The sequence below is a fragment of the Diuraphis noxia genome, unplaced genomic scaffold (genome assembly GCF_037042655.1).
Source record: "Diuraphis noxia isolate RWA-SAM2 unplaced genomic scaffold, SU_Dnox_SAM2 contig0001, whole genome shotgun sequence".
Lineage (NCBI taxonomy): Eukaryota > Metazoa > Arthropoda > Insecta > Hemiptera > Aphididae > Diuraphis > Diuraphis noxia.
In genome coordinates, this window is record NW_028301711.1 from 99,266,328 (window position 1) to 99,284,027 (window position 17,700).

Below are 17,700 nucleotides of genomic sequence, written 5' to 3' on the forward strand. Positions count from 1 at the left end.
TATTACTACTATGAGATATCAGAAGGCCATCAACACCAATAACTAACTGTATTTCTTTTGGAATATAATTTAAATTTGAAAAATGATTAAGTAAATAATTAGTTAAGCCAAAATAAAAATATTTTCCATGTGGATTGACAAGGCGAATTTGGTCAGTGTTGATTTTAGGAGTTTGAAGAAGAGTTCTCGAGTCTTTGGGAAGATACCCAAAACCATTATGTTTTCTTAGAATAATTAATAACTCATTTAAATTACATTATGCTATTTTACATTTAATTGCCCATTCTTTCAATTCAGATTGAATAGATACATTATTATTATTATTATTAACATTTGTGAGTGCTTCAAAATTTGAGGAAAATAGTAGAGATGTAGCAGTAGAAACGTTATTGACATGATGATTATCCAAAAGAAAAAAGTTGCTGTTAAAAACTTGTGTTTCAACATTATTATCAGAAACAAATAAGCTATTGTCAGAAAATTGTGTGTCATCAGTGTTATCAGAAAGGATAAATGAGTTTGCAGGTACATTATGTGTCACATGAAGTGGTGCTCTAAATGAGTTGTCTGCAGAGGACTGAACTAAATTATTGGCCATTTTTGCATCTTGATTTTGATTCTGAATAATTCTCCTACGAGTACGTGATGAAACATTTGATGATTTTCTCATTGAACCTTTATTAATTTTAGGCGTTACTATTCAATAAAAACAAATATAAAGAATGCAATTCAATGTTTTTATTGGTTCTAACATAATTTATAAATTCTAACATTATTAAAAATTGAGTGGAAATATATAAGGTATAATATATTATGTGATTAAAAATGTTGTATACTCATAGTTAATAACCCAAATGGAACTTAAGTTCTTTAGCAACAATATACTATGTATACCTAATAATATTTATAGCACCCCATAGAAATCAGCAAAATATGCATGTGCAGCACCATATTAAAAGACAACACACACTACATTTTCCCAATGTCTGCAGTTGTACTGATTCTAGAACCTATAATAGTGTTTTCCACATGACTGCACTATTGCACTGGTGCAATTATTTTATGTTTCATATGAAATATCAGAGCACAACTAGTGCAGATTTTTATGTTCCATATGCGTGCACTCGGCCAGTTTCATGCCCTCGGTGCAGTGATAATCGCACGAGCTCTTCATGACGGTGCACCTTATCTTTTATTGATTATACATCTTTTTACATCTTTTAACTTTATTTAATTTTCTGATAAACAAATAAACAATAAACATTGATATTTGAAACCTATTGTCCTAATGACCTAATATATTATATAATATTCATTATTTTAATATTGTTAAATTAAGACAATTAAGTATAAATTCGTATAAATATACTAGGGAATTTGTAATTAAAATATGAATGAGCCAAAGAAAGCTGCAATTTTATATTTTTTATCAAGTAGTGATGATAGGACGTTATCGAATTCATTTTTAATACACCTCTAAAAAATATTAAACCAAAAATATCCAATTATATAATAGATGTTGTACACAATTATTCCGATCAACTAGTAAAAATAATAGGCTGTCATATAGTATGCGGTCTACCGGCAAATGCGTTCTACCAGCCGCTGTAGGATGCGGTCTACCTGCGGTTTTTACCGGTTTTATTTTTAATAGATACACTTTAATCTTTTTCTATCTTTTAGATATACTTTATCTTAATTACATTATACACAGATAACAATACTTCAATATTTTGTAAAAGTATTGGCTCAATAGCTCAGTATGTCATTTATTGCGCGACACCATATTATATTTTATACACCCAATATGTTGGCAAAAGATTTTTATTCAATAATTAGTAGTGACGAATCAACCACAAATATTTTAATTAACAAAAAACTTGTGGCAAATAATGAAAATGCCGAATGTATTAAGTGTGGAAGTGCTATGAATTTATACCTACGTAAGGAGAAAGGTAAGGAAAGGAGAGTTTTACGTTGTAAGAGAAAGGGATGTCAAACAACACAAAGCTTAAGGTGAGAAAATTATTTTATTAATAATAATTATACTACTAATAATTATACTATTATATAGGAAAGATAATGCTTTTTGGACTTATATTGACAACAATGGTCGTCTAAATAGTGGACTAAGCCTCAGTCAACAGTTAGAACTAGTGTTCTACTGGACTCAAGGTTTATCCAATAAAACAATCATGTCCTTAACTGGAAGATCGTCCAACACCGTATGTGATTGGATGAATTTGTGTCGGGATATACCACTAAAAATGTTCGAAAAACGTAATAAATTTGGAGGACCTGATGTCATCATACAAGTCGACGAATGTTTGTTAAGAGGATCCAGAAAAAATCATAAAGGTATTTTATAATTATATAATTGAATACATAATAAAATACAATTTTAGATTGAATATTAATATTATAAAATATTATAAATCATCATTATGTTGTTACAGGTCGATATCGACTTGCAGATTTGCCGAGTGAAAACATCGAAGACGAAAATGACGACCCTCTTGAAAATGGAAAAAGAAATTATGGTAGACGAATGGATGGTCCTTGGGTGTTTGGATTATGCGACGATAGTGAGGCACGATATTTTGTTGTCGAAAAGCGAGACAAGCAAACTCTGCAGGATATTATTAAAAGAGAGGTTGTATTGGGTTCTATTATACACTCTGATGGATGGCCAGCGTATAATGGGATCGCCCAATATGGTTTTACGCATAATACAGTTAACCACAGCGAAAATTTTGTTGATCCACTAACACAAGCTCACACTCAGAGGATCGAAAGTTTATGGAGACCATTACGCTTAAAAGTAGTTAAAAATATGTGTGGTACAAGTCCTGATCTCTTTCCAAGGTAAAATTATTATAAGTTATGTTTAATAAATTTAATGCAATATTATATTATACATATTATTGCAGGTATCTCATGGAAACATGGTGGCGAGGAATAAATAAATCAGATTTATTTAATGCATTTTTAAGAGATATGGCGGAAGTTTTTGTATAACGTATTATATTATATTTATTTATATTCATTGACAACAATTTTTTTGACCAACAAATTTTTAATTATTAATTTTTTACTAGACATTACTACTACAATAATTATACTATAATATTATGATATTTTTAATTTATTTATTCGCGGTAGACCGCATACTATACTCGTAAATCGCCGGTAGACCGCATACTATATGACAGCCAAATAATATATTAATAATTTACGTAGTATTATACTATTATACAATAGTGTTAAGCAGTGTCGGTCTGGCTAATGATCGGGCCCTTGGTAGTTAGAACTATTTTTTGTTAAATTTATATAAATTAATTCTTAACATAAATAAAATAATGTGCCTATAAGAATCCTACATTGTTTTTTATGCTTCTAGTTTAAAAATCATTTTCGTATGGAACGGAGTACAGCCTATTTTATTATAGACAAATTTGAAGAATCCAAATTTTTTCCTAAAGAGATTCCTTACACAATTACAGTTTGTTCTCCAGAGACTCATATTTTATCATATTTATGGTATATTACTACCTACACAATACCTATTTTATGTTTTTGTATCGTAAAAAAATGTTGTGCCTTATATAGGTTTTCTGCAAACAAATGTTGTCTACGTGATGTATCGGAACGATTTGGAGTTGGACTCACTACACAGTACCGTATTAATAACAGAGTTGTGGATTTTTTGATTGATATTTGTTCAACATACATAAATTTCAATGAAGGATTTGAGAAATTAGCTCATGAATTTCAAAAAGTTTGTTTATTTATTCTAAATACCTAATTCTAAATGTTTTAGTGCATGATTTTTCCTAGATACATATGCAAATTATTCTTTAACCAAAATTAATTAGAATGATCTAAACTTTACACATTTTTTTTATCAGATTTAAAATATCTTATTCCAATAATAATATGTATTTACAATAGAATCTGTTCCCTAGTGGTGAGAGATCACTACAATAAAGTCATTATATTTTTTAATGCTTTTAATTGTATTAACATTTTGTACAATTAGTTAATAAATATGTCTATTTTAATGTAGATATCAGGAATACCAGGTGTTATTGGATGTATTGATGGAACTTCAATTCCAATCCGAACTCCTGCTCATAAAATAAAAAGTACCTATACAAATAGGCATGACACACCTTCAATTACTCTTCAAGGTGTATGTGACTACAAAAAGAGATTTGTTGATGTATTTACAGGTGCCCCTGGTAAAATACATGATTCTAGAGTGTTTGCATTGCGTGCTGTCATCATTGCAACAGTGACGCAGACACCGTTAACCACACCCTTTTTGAGTGCCAGTATTGGAGCGGTCTAAGGGAGGAGCTTGGCGGGCGCCTAGGCCACCACCCAGCTGTTGAGGACATGCCGGCCATTCTCTGCGGCCCTGCTTTCGAGGACTTGCCGTTGGATCACTCAGTTAAGGCCGATGTTCTTTACAACGCGGAGAAGACGTTCAGGATCTTTTACAAGATGGTTGAACAGATCCTGACTCTCAAAGAAGAGGAAGAGAGGGCCAGACAGGCAGAAGAAGCCTAGCAGACAAGCTATGAAGTGACGGAAGGAGGACCGCGGACAGAGGGGCAATCTGGAACGGGATGGCAAGGGTGGCGGACTCCGGTCGGCCCGAGAAGTCGGCACAGCGGCTCATCAAAGGAAAATAGTATTTGTTAATATTGTATGCATGTTTGTAATTATTCATTATCATTTTTAGTGTATAATAAACGATGGCGGGGCTGTTGACGTAATGCGCAAGCAGTTCCGGCAGCGTCGTCGATAATAAGAAAAAAAAAAAAAAAAAAGAGTGTTTGCATTATCAGATTTGAGCAAAACGCTCCCAATTAAATGTGGTAAAAAATTTCATTTAATTGGTGATGGTGCATACAGTTTACGAGAGTGGTTGCTTATTCCATACAAAGATTACGGAAGGTTAACAGAAACCCAGAGATACTTTAATAAAAGATTTTGTGCAACTATAGTGTTGATTGAGAATTCATTTGGACTCCTAAAATCTAGATTTAGACAGTTGCTGCAATTAGACATTCATTCTGTAGATAAAATAACTAAATGTATCGTATCATCATGTGTATTACATAATTATCATTGATATGAATGACCACATTATACCTGAAGATGTCGATGAAGATGATTTGAGTGTAGTTGAAGAACCAGATAATATAATGGATTCAGAAATGATACTCAAACGAAACGGTGAAAGAAAGCGTGAAGCAATACAAAATGGTTTACAATTTATGTAATTATATTTTATTTACGCATTGTAAAACATTTAACTAATAACAATTTTAATTACCTATGCAACTAGTATATATTATGATGTTTTAAACTAAAAATTAATAACAAAACAAATTCTATTTCCTATATTATATCTTTGTAAACAACTTTGCTTGTTATTACAGTTTTTTACTAACAAATTTAACAAAAAGTATAATGAAACATAATGTAACAAAAAAATAAACATATTTCTTAATAACAAATTTGATATAAAACATAATAAAATGCCCTATTTGTAATGTAACATTTATGTATTTAATCATTAACATAAAAAAAATTAATACAGATCATAACAAAAAAATCAACTCATATGAATAAATTTAACAACTAAAAAATAATGAAAAATATAATTAATACTATTTTGTGTTTATAATACAACAAATAATTTTTAATAATGTATAAAATATTGACTATGTTTCAAAAAGTTGTTTAATTAATTCCATTTTTTCCTGGTGTCTTCTTTCTTTTTGAATTTCTTTATCTTTTAAAAATTCTAATAATAATAATTGCGGAGATTCTTTTTTATTTTTTTTGGGTTGTTCTCAAAATCTTTTTTATTTATCACAACATTTGTAGTATTACGTAAAACTTCCGGAAGAATGCTATCGTCATTATTAGTAATTTGATTCCATTCACATTCAAATGTGTCATCCATGCGAGATGCGCCAGTTTGCCTATTATTGTTTATTACTGATTTCTTTCTTTTACAAACGGTTTTGTAGCGATTTTCAACTTGGATAAATGAAAATTTTACTCCAAGTTCATTGTCAATGTCTGTTGCTATTTGCTTCCACATATCAACTTTTTTTTTGAACTTTTTCATTGGCCCAATAAAATTCATCCACTTGGCATACCTTTCAAGCATAAATCTGGTTATTCCATCAGTCCACAATGCTGTAGCTTTCTGATTCTGTGTAGATATTACTTTGTCATCTAAACAATACAATAAAAATTATATTTATTGTTCAACTCACACTTAAGTACATGTAATTTTTTTCCTATTTATAACCAATATTTTGAGGAGCTGTATCTCGCAAACGAATCAACGAAAAATAAAAATGTTAACGCGTTAATTCACAATAAAAATGGGATTATTAATTCATGATATTTTTAATATATGTTACCATTTGAAAATCAAAAGTTGATAGTGGTCTCACTAATAAATATAAGGGTGGAATTTTTTTTAATATTATACGGTTTTAGAAAAACATAAACCTAGAAAAAAAGTTAATACTTTTCGAGATAATTAGTGTACCCACTTAAATGAATCACTCTATATATAGGGCCTTTCAATGTATGTAAAAACCACTTACACAGACACCGTCATACAGTGTGTATAGTCACAAATAATTGTCCAAGTTGTATTTTACTTATATATTATACTTATACATAATCATATTATCGTGTTATTTATTTATATTAATACTAAAGTTATTGGTCCATCTAAGCTTCAACTTTCAACAGCAGCAAAAATGACAAACATAGTAATTTACAATTACTCTTTCATTAAGTTTTAGCGTAGGTACATTATTAACATTTACTTACTATTGTTGTTTGATGAGTCCTTAGAAGTATGATGTTCGGAGTTGCTCTCTATATTACAATGTGAAAGTGATGAGGTATTGATGGGTACTTCATAATGTAAGTCTCTAAAATTATAATATTAATTACCGTAAACATTTTCAATAAAGGATCAATAAAAGCCACGCACACAGGGTAATTTTCTGAATTATTAAAATGAGTATAGTAAAGGTAATGAAAAGTCAATGAAATTGGTTCTACAAAATAGAAATATATGTAATACTGAATTTAATATTTATTGTACCCCCTGTTGTACTCTAACCATATTTAAAAATTTTTAAATATTAATTAGGTAGGTACTACAATTTACTACAATATATTTTTAATTTTACCTTTCAGGAATTGAAATATGAAGTTTTGTTTTTTCATCATACAGCTCATTAATGTTCATATTGATTGAGCCATTTTCTATACAACTTTGCAAAAAAGATAGAACTGTTGGTAAACTATTACTAGGCCCTATAATCATATTAACATAATACATTTTTAAAGACATGTGTAATTTTTATTTATTTAATAATAAAACAGACAACGACCGTACAATATACGGTATTTTATCTTTTATCATTTTTTTTATTGCTGCTCAGATATGCAATCTACATATTATAATATGATTTTGCATATTCGAGCAGCACCAAATTTAAATGTTAATGACTTTAAAACAATTTCATATACTTACCAGCTTGAATAATGAAATCAATGGCTGATGGCTCTAACATGAAACAGTACGAGTGGTCACCTTACTCACCTTTAGCTACTTTTAAATTAAAGTGACTGTTAGTTTGGGCCATGATAATGTCTTCACACTTCTACGCGTAGTAAGAGAGCAGAGTAGACAGAGCAAGAATTAATTTCAATTTTCAATTAATTAAGTTCAACAGACTCACGAGATGAAATAGCAAATCAATCTGGCAATGGAAAATTTAAAATAGATTGTTAGTTATCAAAAATGAAATAATTGATATCATCATAATCATTTGCTGAATTATGTTTCAGATGCTCCTTAAATTGACTGCACTGAGCAAGATTATGTGTGTTATCATTTGTACGCTTTACGTGCAACTAACCGCACTGGTGCAGTCATATGGAAAACACTATAAGTAAATTTGTTATAAAAAACAAATTTCAGTAATAGTTCCAGTATAGGTTCTAGTAAAATATATTAATATAATACATATTTATTAAAGTAGGTACATTATAAAATTGAAATAGAATTAACAATGTATTAAAAGTACAATATTTAAAAACAATTTTGATAGTATCCATAAAATACTTAAAATGGTATAGGTACTTAGATTTTTATCAATTTATTTTATTGTAAAATAAAACTTAAGCTTTTAAGTATTAGGTATAGTTACTAATTATGTAGGTACCTACTAGGTGGGTATATACATATATATATATATATATTATATGTGTGTCTTATACGGTTATACCTACTAAGTTGACCAACAAAATTATGTATTAAAATATTTTAATTAGAACTAGAACAATAATTAAAAATTATTAAGATAGATGGGTAAAAGTTTAGTTAAGAAAAAAATAATAATAATAAATTATATCATTTATCTAGAAAAAAATATTATATTTAGGTAAATGATAAATTTTGTCAATCATGAAAAATGTATTTTAATAACAATGTTTGTATGAAAATGTTGCGTAGGTAGTAATGCTCTCTATATAATTTGGAATTAGTACAATACCTACTTACAAATTGATTAAACTATACCTACTTAGTACCTATTTATTTTATACTATTTTTATGAAGGACAGTGCATTTTATGGAATCACAAGTCATTTTTCAATATTTTAGCAAAAAAAATCATTTTTAAATACCACTCCATCATAATATGCAATTATTATTATCTTAAGAGGACGTGATGTGTGGTCTACGTCTTACAAGTAAGTTACATAACGAATTTAATGCTCGGCAGTTTAACTCCGTTAGTTTAAAAATTAGAGTGAATTGACCTCTTATAAAATTTAAAGGTAACAGATAAGAGTATTATTTAGACAACCCTATGGGCTTTTTAATATATTTTCATTTTGAAGTGAGTTATAAATATCTTAAGATGTACAAACAATTTACAATTTTAAAATACTTACAACACGTTTACAATAATGTTAACTTTAAATTTTATAAGAGTTCAATTCACTCTAATTTTAAAACTATTGGAGCTAAACGTGATTTGCTGAGCATAATTGCTATTATGTTACGCCCTTGTAAGACGGAGACAACACATACGTATATGACATCCTCTCTTAATATTAGTCGGGTATTAAAACCCTTTAACGGGCAATAGTTGCCCTCGGGAACACGGACTATTGTCGACGTCGCTATGATTTGTATTGAAAAAAATATAATAGGTACTATAATGTTGATTATTATTTTTTTTTCAGTTTATAAAATAATAAATATGTTGTTTGCAAAAAGTATTCCAAATACTTAGGAATATTACTATCACAATGTATTCGAATACATATTCTGAATACTTTTTTTTAAAGTATTCGGAATATGTATTTGAAATACTTTTAAAAAAAAAAGTACTGTTAAAAATTATAAATTAGTCGAAAGACTAATAATATAATAACTAAAAATATAAATACTATAATTGATCGGTCGCGATCGACGATCGTCGCGACACAACGAAAGCGAGCGCACTCACCCTCCCTACCGGACCGACCCGTCGTCACTAGTCGAGTCGAGTCGAGTCGAGTCTGCGCGTCGTTGTCGTTCGCAACAACTAATCGGCCATTAAGCCTTTTAAATATTTTAATATATTATTAATTATTATAATTACTTATGTGAAAATAAATCAAAAATCGTTTATATTATACGAAGTGCGTATTCTATTTTATATTATACAGTCCTATTCGTAACATGGTCAATCGAACCGGATTATTAGTAGTGTTGTTCGTATTGTTTGTATTACGGCCGTAGTGCGTAGGCTCAGTAAATCGTTTGTGATCTAGCTTTCTTAAGCTTATTCGAATATTCGTTTATTTAGTGCGATGGCGAATACCGAATATCGTCTATTCGTATAAGAATACGCATTTTTCACATTTGTTTAATTTCGTTTCCGTGAGTGTTCAAATATTCACGCTAGTATCGAGTGAATTTATACACAAAAGTCGTTGTATTCGCGTGGCCTTCGGGTTTTTACGCGGTCACCATTAAGTGTGTGTGTATTGTGTTTCGACTGCGCGTGTTATCGCAGTTTTAATATATCGTAAAATCGTCGCCGCCGTCGCGTCGTGTCGTTAGTATTATCGTTATATTTATATAATATTATATTCTTTCGATCGCGACCGCACGCGCGGATTATAATACGAATAATCGTTATTATTCTTTACGGCTCGGTTGCCGTCGTCTGATCTTCAGTCGCAGGCCTGGTAACAGTGGTAACACATTAGTGTTTCTACTGTCGTTTCGTTTCTATTGTCCAGCCTCCGGCGTTATATTTCAAATATCGTGCACGCGTCGTGCTTATCATCGATTCATCGTCTTATCGTTTCGTTTCCGTAGTCCAGCGTAAATACAGTGATAACTATTGTTTACGTTCGTGTAAACGTTGTGCGGTAACGTATTTATTCAAAATTATAAATTCGTATAATTTTATAATACTAATCTCAGTACGAGTACGGAGTGTCGGTGCAGCAGAAGAGTAATTGGCGTTCACAGTTCAGAAAAACAGCATAGAGGTTAGTCGCCAGTAGTTTATTTATTCTTGTACAATTTTCCTTTATAGCTACTAGCGTCGTATGTAGGGCTGCCTTCACTCGTAACGTTGTTCAAATTATTCGTAAAATGTCCGAAATAAGTTCTCTGTTGACTCGAAGGGGGCTGCTTAAAGGCCAACTGACTCGTTTCAGTAACTTCGTTCAAACCGCTAAAGCAACAGAAGATATAGACGTCACACAACTTAAATTGAGAAAATAAAAAATAAAAGAAGTTTGGCAAGATTTCGAAACAGTCCAAACTTCTATAGAAGAGATAGATGCTAATGAAGAAACTGAAAAATATAGAGCTAGTTTTGAAGACTTATATTTTGAGAGTGTCGCCGTTTGCGAAAATTTAATTATAAATCATACCGAAAAATCGTTGAATAATGATAGTAACAAAAAAATTGAAAATAGTGAAATTAATGACAGCTCGAAAGCAAGTACCGTTTTGACTGATACGTCGAAATTTATGCCGATGGTCAAATTAGCTCCACTAGAAATACCAAATTTCTCGGGCATTTATTCCGAATGGTCAGCTTTTCACGACATATTTTCCGCGTTAGTACATCAAAATTCTTCTCTCACTGACATACAAAAATTCTTTTATTTGCGTTCGTCAGTGTCAGGTGACGCACAAAAAACTATTCAGTTTTTAGACACTACGTCGGATAATTATAAAATTGCGTGGGACGCTCTAATTTCGCGGTACAGTAATAAAAAACTCGCTGTACAACTTCATACGAAAAAGTTATTTGATTTAGAAAATATAAATAACGAATCGTCAACTGGGTTGCGTAAGCTCGTTGATGCGATAAACGGTCATATTAAGGCTCTCGCGTCGCTAGGCCAAAATCCAAAGGAATGGGGATCACTTCTTTTACATCTTATTTCTATAAAATTGGACGCGAGCACATTAAGACAGTGGGAAATAGAATCGTCGAAGTCAGAAGTAGCATCGGTAAATAAATTACTAGAATATTTAGAAAATCGGTGTCAGATACTAGAAGCCATAGAGGCCTCGGGAGGCCTAAAAATAATACAGCCTCAGCAGCGTCAATTTCAAAAAAATAGCTTCAAATTTAAAAAATCAAATGATCAATCGTCCTCATTTATCGTTACGGGAACTTTGAAATGCTATAACTGTGACGGCGCACATACTATTTATAAATGTCCAGCCCTATTAGCGTTTTCAATATCCGATCGCATAAAACGAATAAGTGAACTAAAGCTTTGTAAAATCTGTCTTCGAAATCACATTGGTGAAAAATGTACTTCGCGGCGATGTGCCAAATGCATGAAAGCGCATAATAGTTTGTTATATCTACCCAAGTCTAAATCGAGCATGGCGGGCGGTTCCGAAAATGAAACGGCGTCCCTAAAGGCAAGCACTGTCGCGAACGAGTCAAAGGAAAAAAATGTTTCCAATCCTGAAACTATTAGCGCTCATTCGTCCCAACGAAGCTCAAATAAACAAATTTTATTATCAACCGCGGTCGTAATCATGAGAAACGCGCGCGGAGAATCGACAGCATGTCGCGTATTGCTAGACTCGGGATCCCAAAGTAATTTTATGTCCGAATCGATATCGCAAACGTTAAGATTAAATAAAACGCGCGTATCGTGTACGATAATCGGTATAAACGAATCAGCCCATAATGCATCGTATATGGCATCGGCTAATGTCGAATCGCGTGTGTCTAACTACAAAGTAAATATCGATTTTTACATATTACCGCGTTTAACTGGAAATATTCCGCTATCCAAAATCGACGTATCCAGATTTCAAATTCCGTCTGAATTTAAATTAGCTGATCCGTCTTATAGTGAACCACAAAGAATCGACGCTATTTTAGGCTCGGAAGTATTCTATGATTTATTGCGTACAAATCAGTTTAAGCTTCCTCAATCCAATTTAATTATGCAAGAAACACAACTAGGTTGGATTGTAGCTGGGTCAACACAAGCTCGTGAAAATATCAGTAAAACATCAACCGTCGCGTTATGCACAAGTTTATCTAAGCTCGAAGAACAAGTTTCAAAATTTTGGCGCACAGAAGAAATTGGTTCAAAAACAGCGTTCACATTGGAAGAAAAAGCGTGTCGTGAACATTTTGAAAATACTGTACAGCGAGATGAACAAGGCAGGTTTGTTGTTCAGCTACCATTTCGAGACAAGACGAAAAAATTAGGTGATTCGAAGACAACAGCTACGCGACGTTTCCACGGTCTTGAGAAACGATTATTATCCAGCCCTCAACTCAAAATTGAGTACTCGAAATTTATGAAAGAATATGAAGATTTGGAACACATGACTAGAGTTAAGTTATGTTCAAACATCGAAGAAAATTATTATTTACCACATCACGCAGTTTGGAGAGAAGACAGCGTAACTACTAAATTAAGAGTAGTATTTGACGCATCATGCAAAACCACATCTGGAGTTAGTTTAAATGACGTCTTGCTAAAGGGTCCCTGCATTCAAGAGGATCTTATAAATTTATTAACTCGTTTTCGTAAGCATAGATATGCAATGACTGCTGACATATCCAAGATGTACCGTCGAATATGGGTCGCTCCAAATCACAGAACCTATCAACAAATAGTTTGGAGACCGGATCCCGATCAAGAATTGCATCAATTCCAGTTAAATACAATAACGTATGGCACAGTTCCTGCATCGTTTCTTGCAACCGCGTGTCTTCATCGTTTAGCAGATGAAGAATCAAATTCGTATCCTGACGCTTGCAATGCAATTAAAGAAGATTTTTACATGGACGATTACCTGGGCGGTGCTGAATCTCTGCAAGAGGCAATAACATTGCGTGACAATATCATAGAAGTGTTACTAAAGGGTGGATTCGATCTTAGAAAATGGACAGCCAGTGATCCCGAACTTCTTACCGGTCTTGAAAACAAAAATAATGATCCTACATTAATCTTGGACTTATCCGAAAATTCAACCAAGATTCTAGGTCTTCGATGGGATCCGTCAGGCGACGTTTTCAAGTATAAAGTGAAACTTTCGGAAAGAAAAACCATCGTTACCAAACGTCAAATACTATCGGAAATAGCGACTATATTTGACCCGTTAGGCCTAATTAGCCCTGTTGTTATTAAAGCAAAAATAAAAATGCAACGTTTGTGGGCGATGGGCATCGGATGGGACGAAGCATTGCCAGAGGAGACTATGTTTGATTGGTACAAATTTCGTGAAAGCCTATTATTATTAAATAATTTATTTATCCCTCGATGTATCGTAATAACTGGAGAAATTATAGATGTCCAAGTCCATGGATTTTCAGATGCATCGATTGAAGCGTTTGGCGCTTGTTTGTATCTTGTAACAACAAATAATCAAGGCAAGCGTAGCTCACGTTTAATTTGCGCTAAATCACGCGTAGCACCTCTAAAATCGATTTCGTTACCACGTCTAGAATTATGCGGAGCTGTCCTTTTGGCACGTTTAGCCGACAAAATAATTGCAAAATTAAAAATGAACATCAGTCAAAGGACATTCTGGACGGACTCTTCAATAGTTCTTGCCTGGATCTCTTCACCATCGGCACAGTGGAAGACGTTTGTCGCTCATAGGGTTGGTGAAATTCAAGAAATTACGTCCATATCTGAATGGGCGCACGTAGATACCAAAGACAACCCGGCAGATATTATTTCCCGTGGACGAGAACCTCAAATGATGTTAAATGACAGTTTTTGGTGGGAAGGTCCTAATTGGCTTCAGTATGATTCTTCCAAATGGCCGCTTATGAATAAAAATCAAATCAACTTCAGCACAGTTGAAGAACGCCGAACAATTAGTTTGATTACGTCTGAACAACCAAAATTATCGTTTTTATCTCGCTATTCAACCTGGAGTCGCCTTTTACGGGTAGTAGCTTTATGTTTACGTTTTATTTATAACGCTGCTCATCCTAATGACAAAAAAACGGGACCTTTGCTGCCCTATGATTTGAATAATGCAATAAATTGCGTTATTAGATTTGTTCAAAGTCAGAATTGGTCGTGCGAAATTGCTGATCTAAGAAAAAACGGACAGGGTTCTCCGAAAAGCAATATTTTTCGTTTACGTCCTTATCTGGACGAAAATAACATTATCAGAGTTGGGGGACGTTTAAAAAATGCAAGCCAGCTCGATCAGTTCCAAAAAAATCCAATGCTTGTTCCTCCGAATAGTTCAATTGTTTACTTAATATTTCAAGATGCTCATGATGTATTATTGCATGGTGGTCCGCAACTAATGTTGGCACATGTAAGGCAACGTTTTTGGCCCATAAATGGCCGAAATATTGCGCGGAAAGTTTCGTCCAAGTGCGTAAGATGTTTTCGTCTGAAGCCTACAATATTTCAACCTATAATGGGTAATCTACCCAAGCAAAGAATTGAACCTAGCCGTCCTTTTTCAGTTTGTGGTGTTGATTTCGCAGGACCGTTAATGATCAAAACAAGTTTGAGGCGAAATGCGGCTCTTAGCAAGGGGTATATTTGCGTGTTTATCTGCTTCGCAACAAAAGCAGTGCACATTGAACTGGTTGGAGATTTAACAAGTGCATCGTTTATAAGTGCATTAAGAAGATTTTCCGATCGAAGAGGAAAATGTACGGATATTTATTCGGACAATGCAAAGAACTTTGTTGGAGCAAATCGTCAACTTCAAGAGTTGAGCAACTTAATTCATAGCGAAGAACATCAATCAAAATTGCAGAATGTATTATCTGAATCCGGCATCCGTTGGCACTTTATACCACCTCGCTCTCCTCATTTTGGAGGATTATGGGAGTCTGCAATAAAGTCTATTAAACATCATTTATTTCGTGCGTTAGGCAACGCAAACTTTACATACGAGGAGTTGAATACAATATTAATACGAGTGGAGGCATGCTTAAATTCACGACCTTTAGTTCCTTTATCTTCCGATCCCTCAGATCTAGCTCCTTTAACTCCTGCTCATTTCCTTATTGGCGACTCGTTAACCGCTTTACCCGAAATTGAAGTATCATCAGTACCAACAAATCGATTAACTAGATGGCGCAGAGTCATACAGGTTTCTCAGCAAATTTGGTCCCGTTGGAACCGCGAATATTTAACGCAGCTTCAGGAACGTAAACGGTGGTCTATCGAAAAGGGTCCAAGGATAAAATTAGGTTCCATCGTTCTTGTGAAGGATGACAACGCCCCGCCTCTTCAGTGGAAGTTGGGCCTTGTTCAAGCTTTCCACGTAGATCCGGATGGAGACGGTGTTCCAAGGGTTGCCACTGTAAAGACCCTCAGTGGTATATATCGTCGTGCTATTCGGTATCTATGCCCACTTCCTTTCGAAGGTAATTGTGTCACAAATGATCAAAAATAAAATTTTGTAAAATTACAATGTTAAAATTAGGTTTATATAAAAAAAAAAATGCTTGTTTCTTTGTACAATATTATGTTATCCTGAAATATTTTGTTATTTTATGATTTATTGAAATTACTATTTTGTTAAATTTAATGTATGTTAAAAAAAATTTTTGTTTGTTAAACTATCGTTTAAGGCGGGCGGTATGATCGGTCGCGATCGACGATCGTCGCGACACAACGAAAGCGAGCGCACTCACCCTCCCTACCGGACCGACCCGTCGTCACTAGTCGAGTCGAGTCGAGTCGAGTCTGCGCGTCGTTGTCGTTCGCAACAACTAATCGGCCATTAAGCCTTTTAAATATTTTAATATATTATTAATTATTATAATTACTTATGTGAAAATAAATCAAAAATCGTTTATATTATACGAAGTGCGTATTCTATTTTATATTATACAGTCCTATTCGTAACAATAATATTATATTGTAAATTGTAATAAATAGATAATGTATAGGTATTAATAGTAAAATAAGGTATAATACAGTTCCATAGAATAGACTTATTATTAATAAAAATTTAATAATAATATAATTATCTGTAAACAGAGAAACCAATCGACCAATTGGTGTCGCCTCCGTGGTGCTACCTTATTAAGATCCGCCGGAATTCACGGGCCGAGAGGCGAAAAAAGAATTGATTGCGATGAGAAACATAGCTTTTAATGTTGTTTTGATGCTGAAACGAGATTGTGAGGATAGTGCTAACACTAAGTTGTGGTCTAATTTTATGTTCAAATGTATTATGAGGATACATAATTTCAAACAGTTTTATACTTACGATTTGTAATTTTTATAATATGTTTTTAAATTTTGTGATTTGTTCGATGATTGTAATATTACTAATACGTAAAGACCAGGTGTATCTAATATATTGTCCAATAAAGTTAAAAACCATATAATAATATTTATTATTTATTTATATAAATGAATATGATTAATACATTATAGAATCATAATATAAACAATTAAAAATATAGTTAAAACTGTTACAAGTATGTTAATTATAATTAAATATTAGGAAATGTAATAAATGCAGTTTTGAATACTATTTACTTCAATAAACACCGTATAATATAATATATAGTTGAAATTAATATATTAATACCTAGGTAAAGAAATATTTCTACAAAACAAAATTCCTTTTATAACTATTAAATATTTACAAAATAAAAAAATACAATTATGAAATTATGAAATCAGTTAATGAATTAATGGTAAAGCAATTAAGTAGTTATTTGAAGGAATAAGAAATACTTTTTTTTTAATGTAATTAATGTTTAACACAATTAAATCTTCAGATAATTCATTGACAACATAAATATCTAACAATGACGACTTAATTGGTTTAATAAATAATAATTTGTAATGTTTGAATTACTTGCATATTAATAAAATATCTTCATGTTCAGTTTAAATGATGTTAAAAACTTTGACTACTTTTTTATTTGATGTTAAGAGATAAGAATCAGCTTCGATGTGTGATTTAATAATTGCATTTTTTGATTTAAGAACCTTAAATTGAGAATATCTTGTAATACTTTCAAGTTTTGGTCCATTGCAATGGGGACCAGAAAGATGAAATTTATCTTGATTTATATCTATGGGTTTTGGAACACTTGTTTTCTCGTTATATCTATTATTTACAATTTGTTCTAATGGCTT

At 32.3% G+C, this 17,700-nt stretch overlaps 2 protein-coding genes and 1 pseudogene across 2 annotated transcripts; 2 read left to right on the top strand and 1 right to left on the bottom strand.

Moving 5' to 3' along the window:
- Positions 1 to 1,807: 1,807 nt before the first annotated feature.
- On the top strand, positions 1,808 to 3,018 carry LOC149062749 (uncharacterized). Its single transcript, XM_089222211.1, has 4 exons — positions 1,808 to 2,016; positions 2,075 to 2,358; positions 2,457 to 2,865; positions 2,931 to 3,018. The coding sequence occupies exons 1-4, from the start codon at positions 1,808 to 1,810 to the stop codon at positions 3,016 to 3,018; spliced, it is 990 nt and encodes a 329-aa protein (XP_089078337.1).
- A 2,717-nt stretch (positions 3,019 to 5,735) lies between these two features.
- On the bottom strand, positions 5,736 to 7,697 carry LOC107171963 (uncharacterized; annotated as a pseudogene).
- Positions 7,698 to 9,787: 2,090 nt separating this feature from the next.
- Positions 9,788 to 16,676, top strand: LOC149062750 (uncharacterized). Its single transcript, XM_089215399.1, has 5 exons — positions 9,788 to 9,819; positions 10,541 to 10,608; positions 10,656 to 10,778; positions 10,857 to 15,965; positions 16,585 to 16,676. The coding sequence occupies exons 1-5, from the start codon at positions 9,788 to 9,790 to the stop codon at positions 16,674 to 16,676; spliced, it is 5,424 nt and encodes a 1,807-aa protein (XP_089071525.1).
- The last annotated feature ends 1,024 nt before the right edge of the window (positions 16,677 to 17,700 follow it).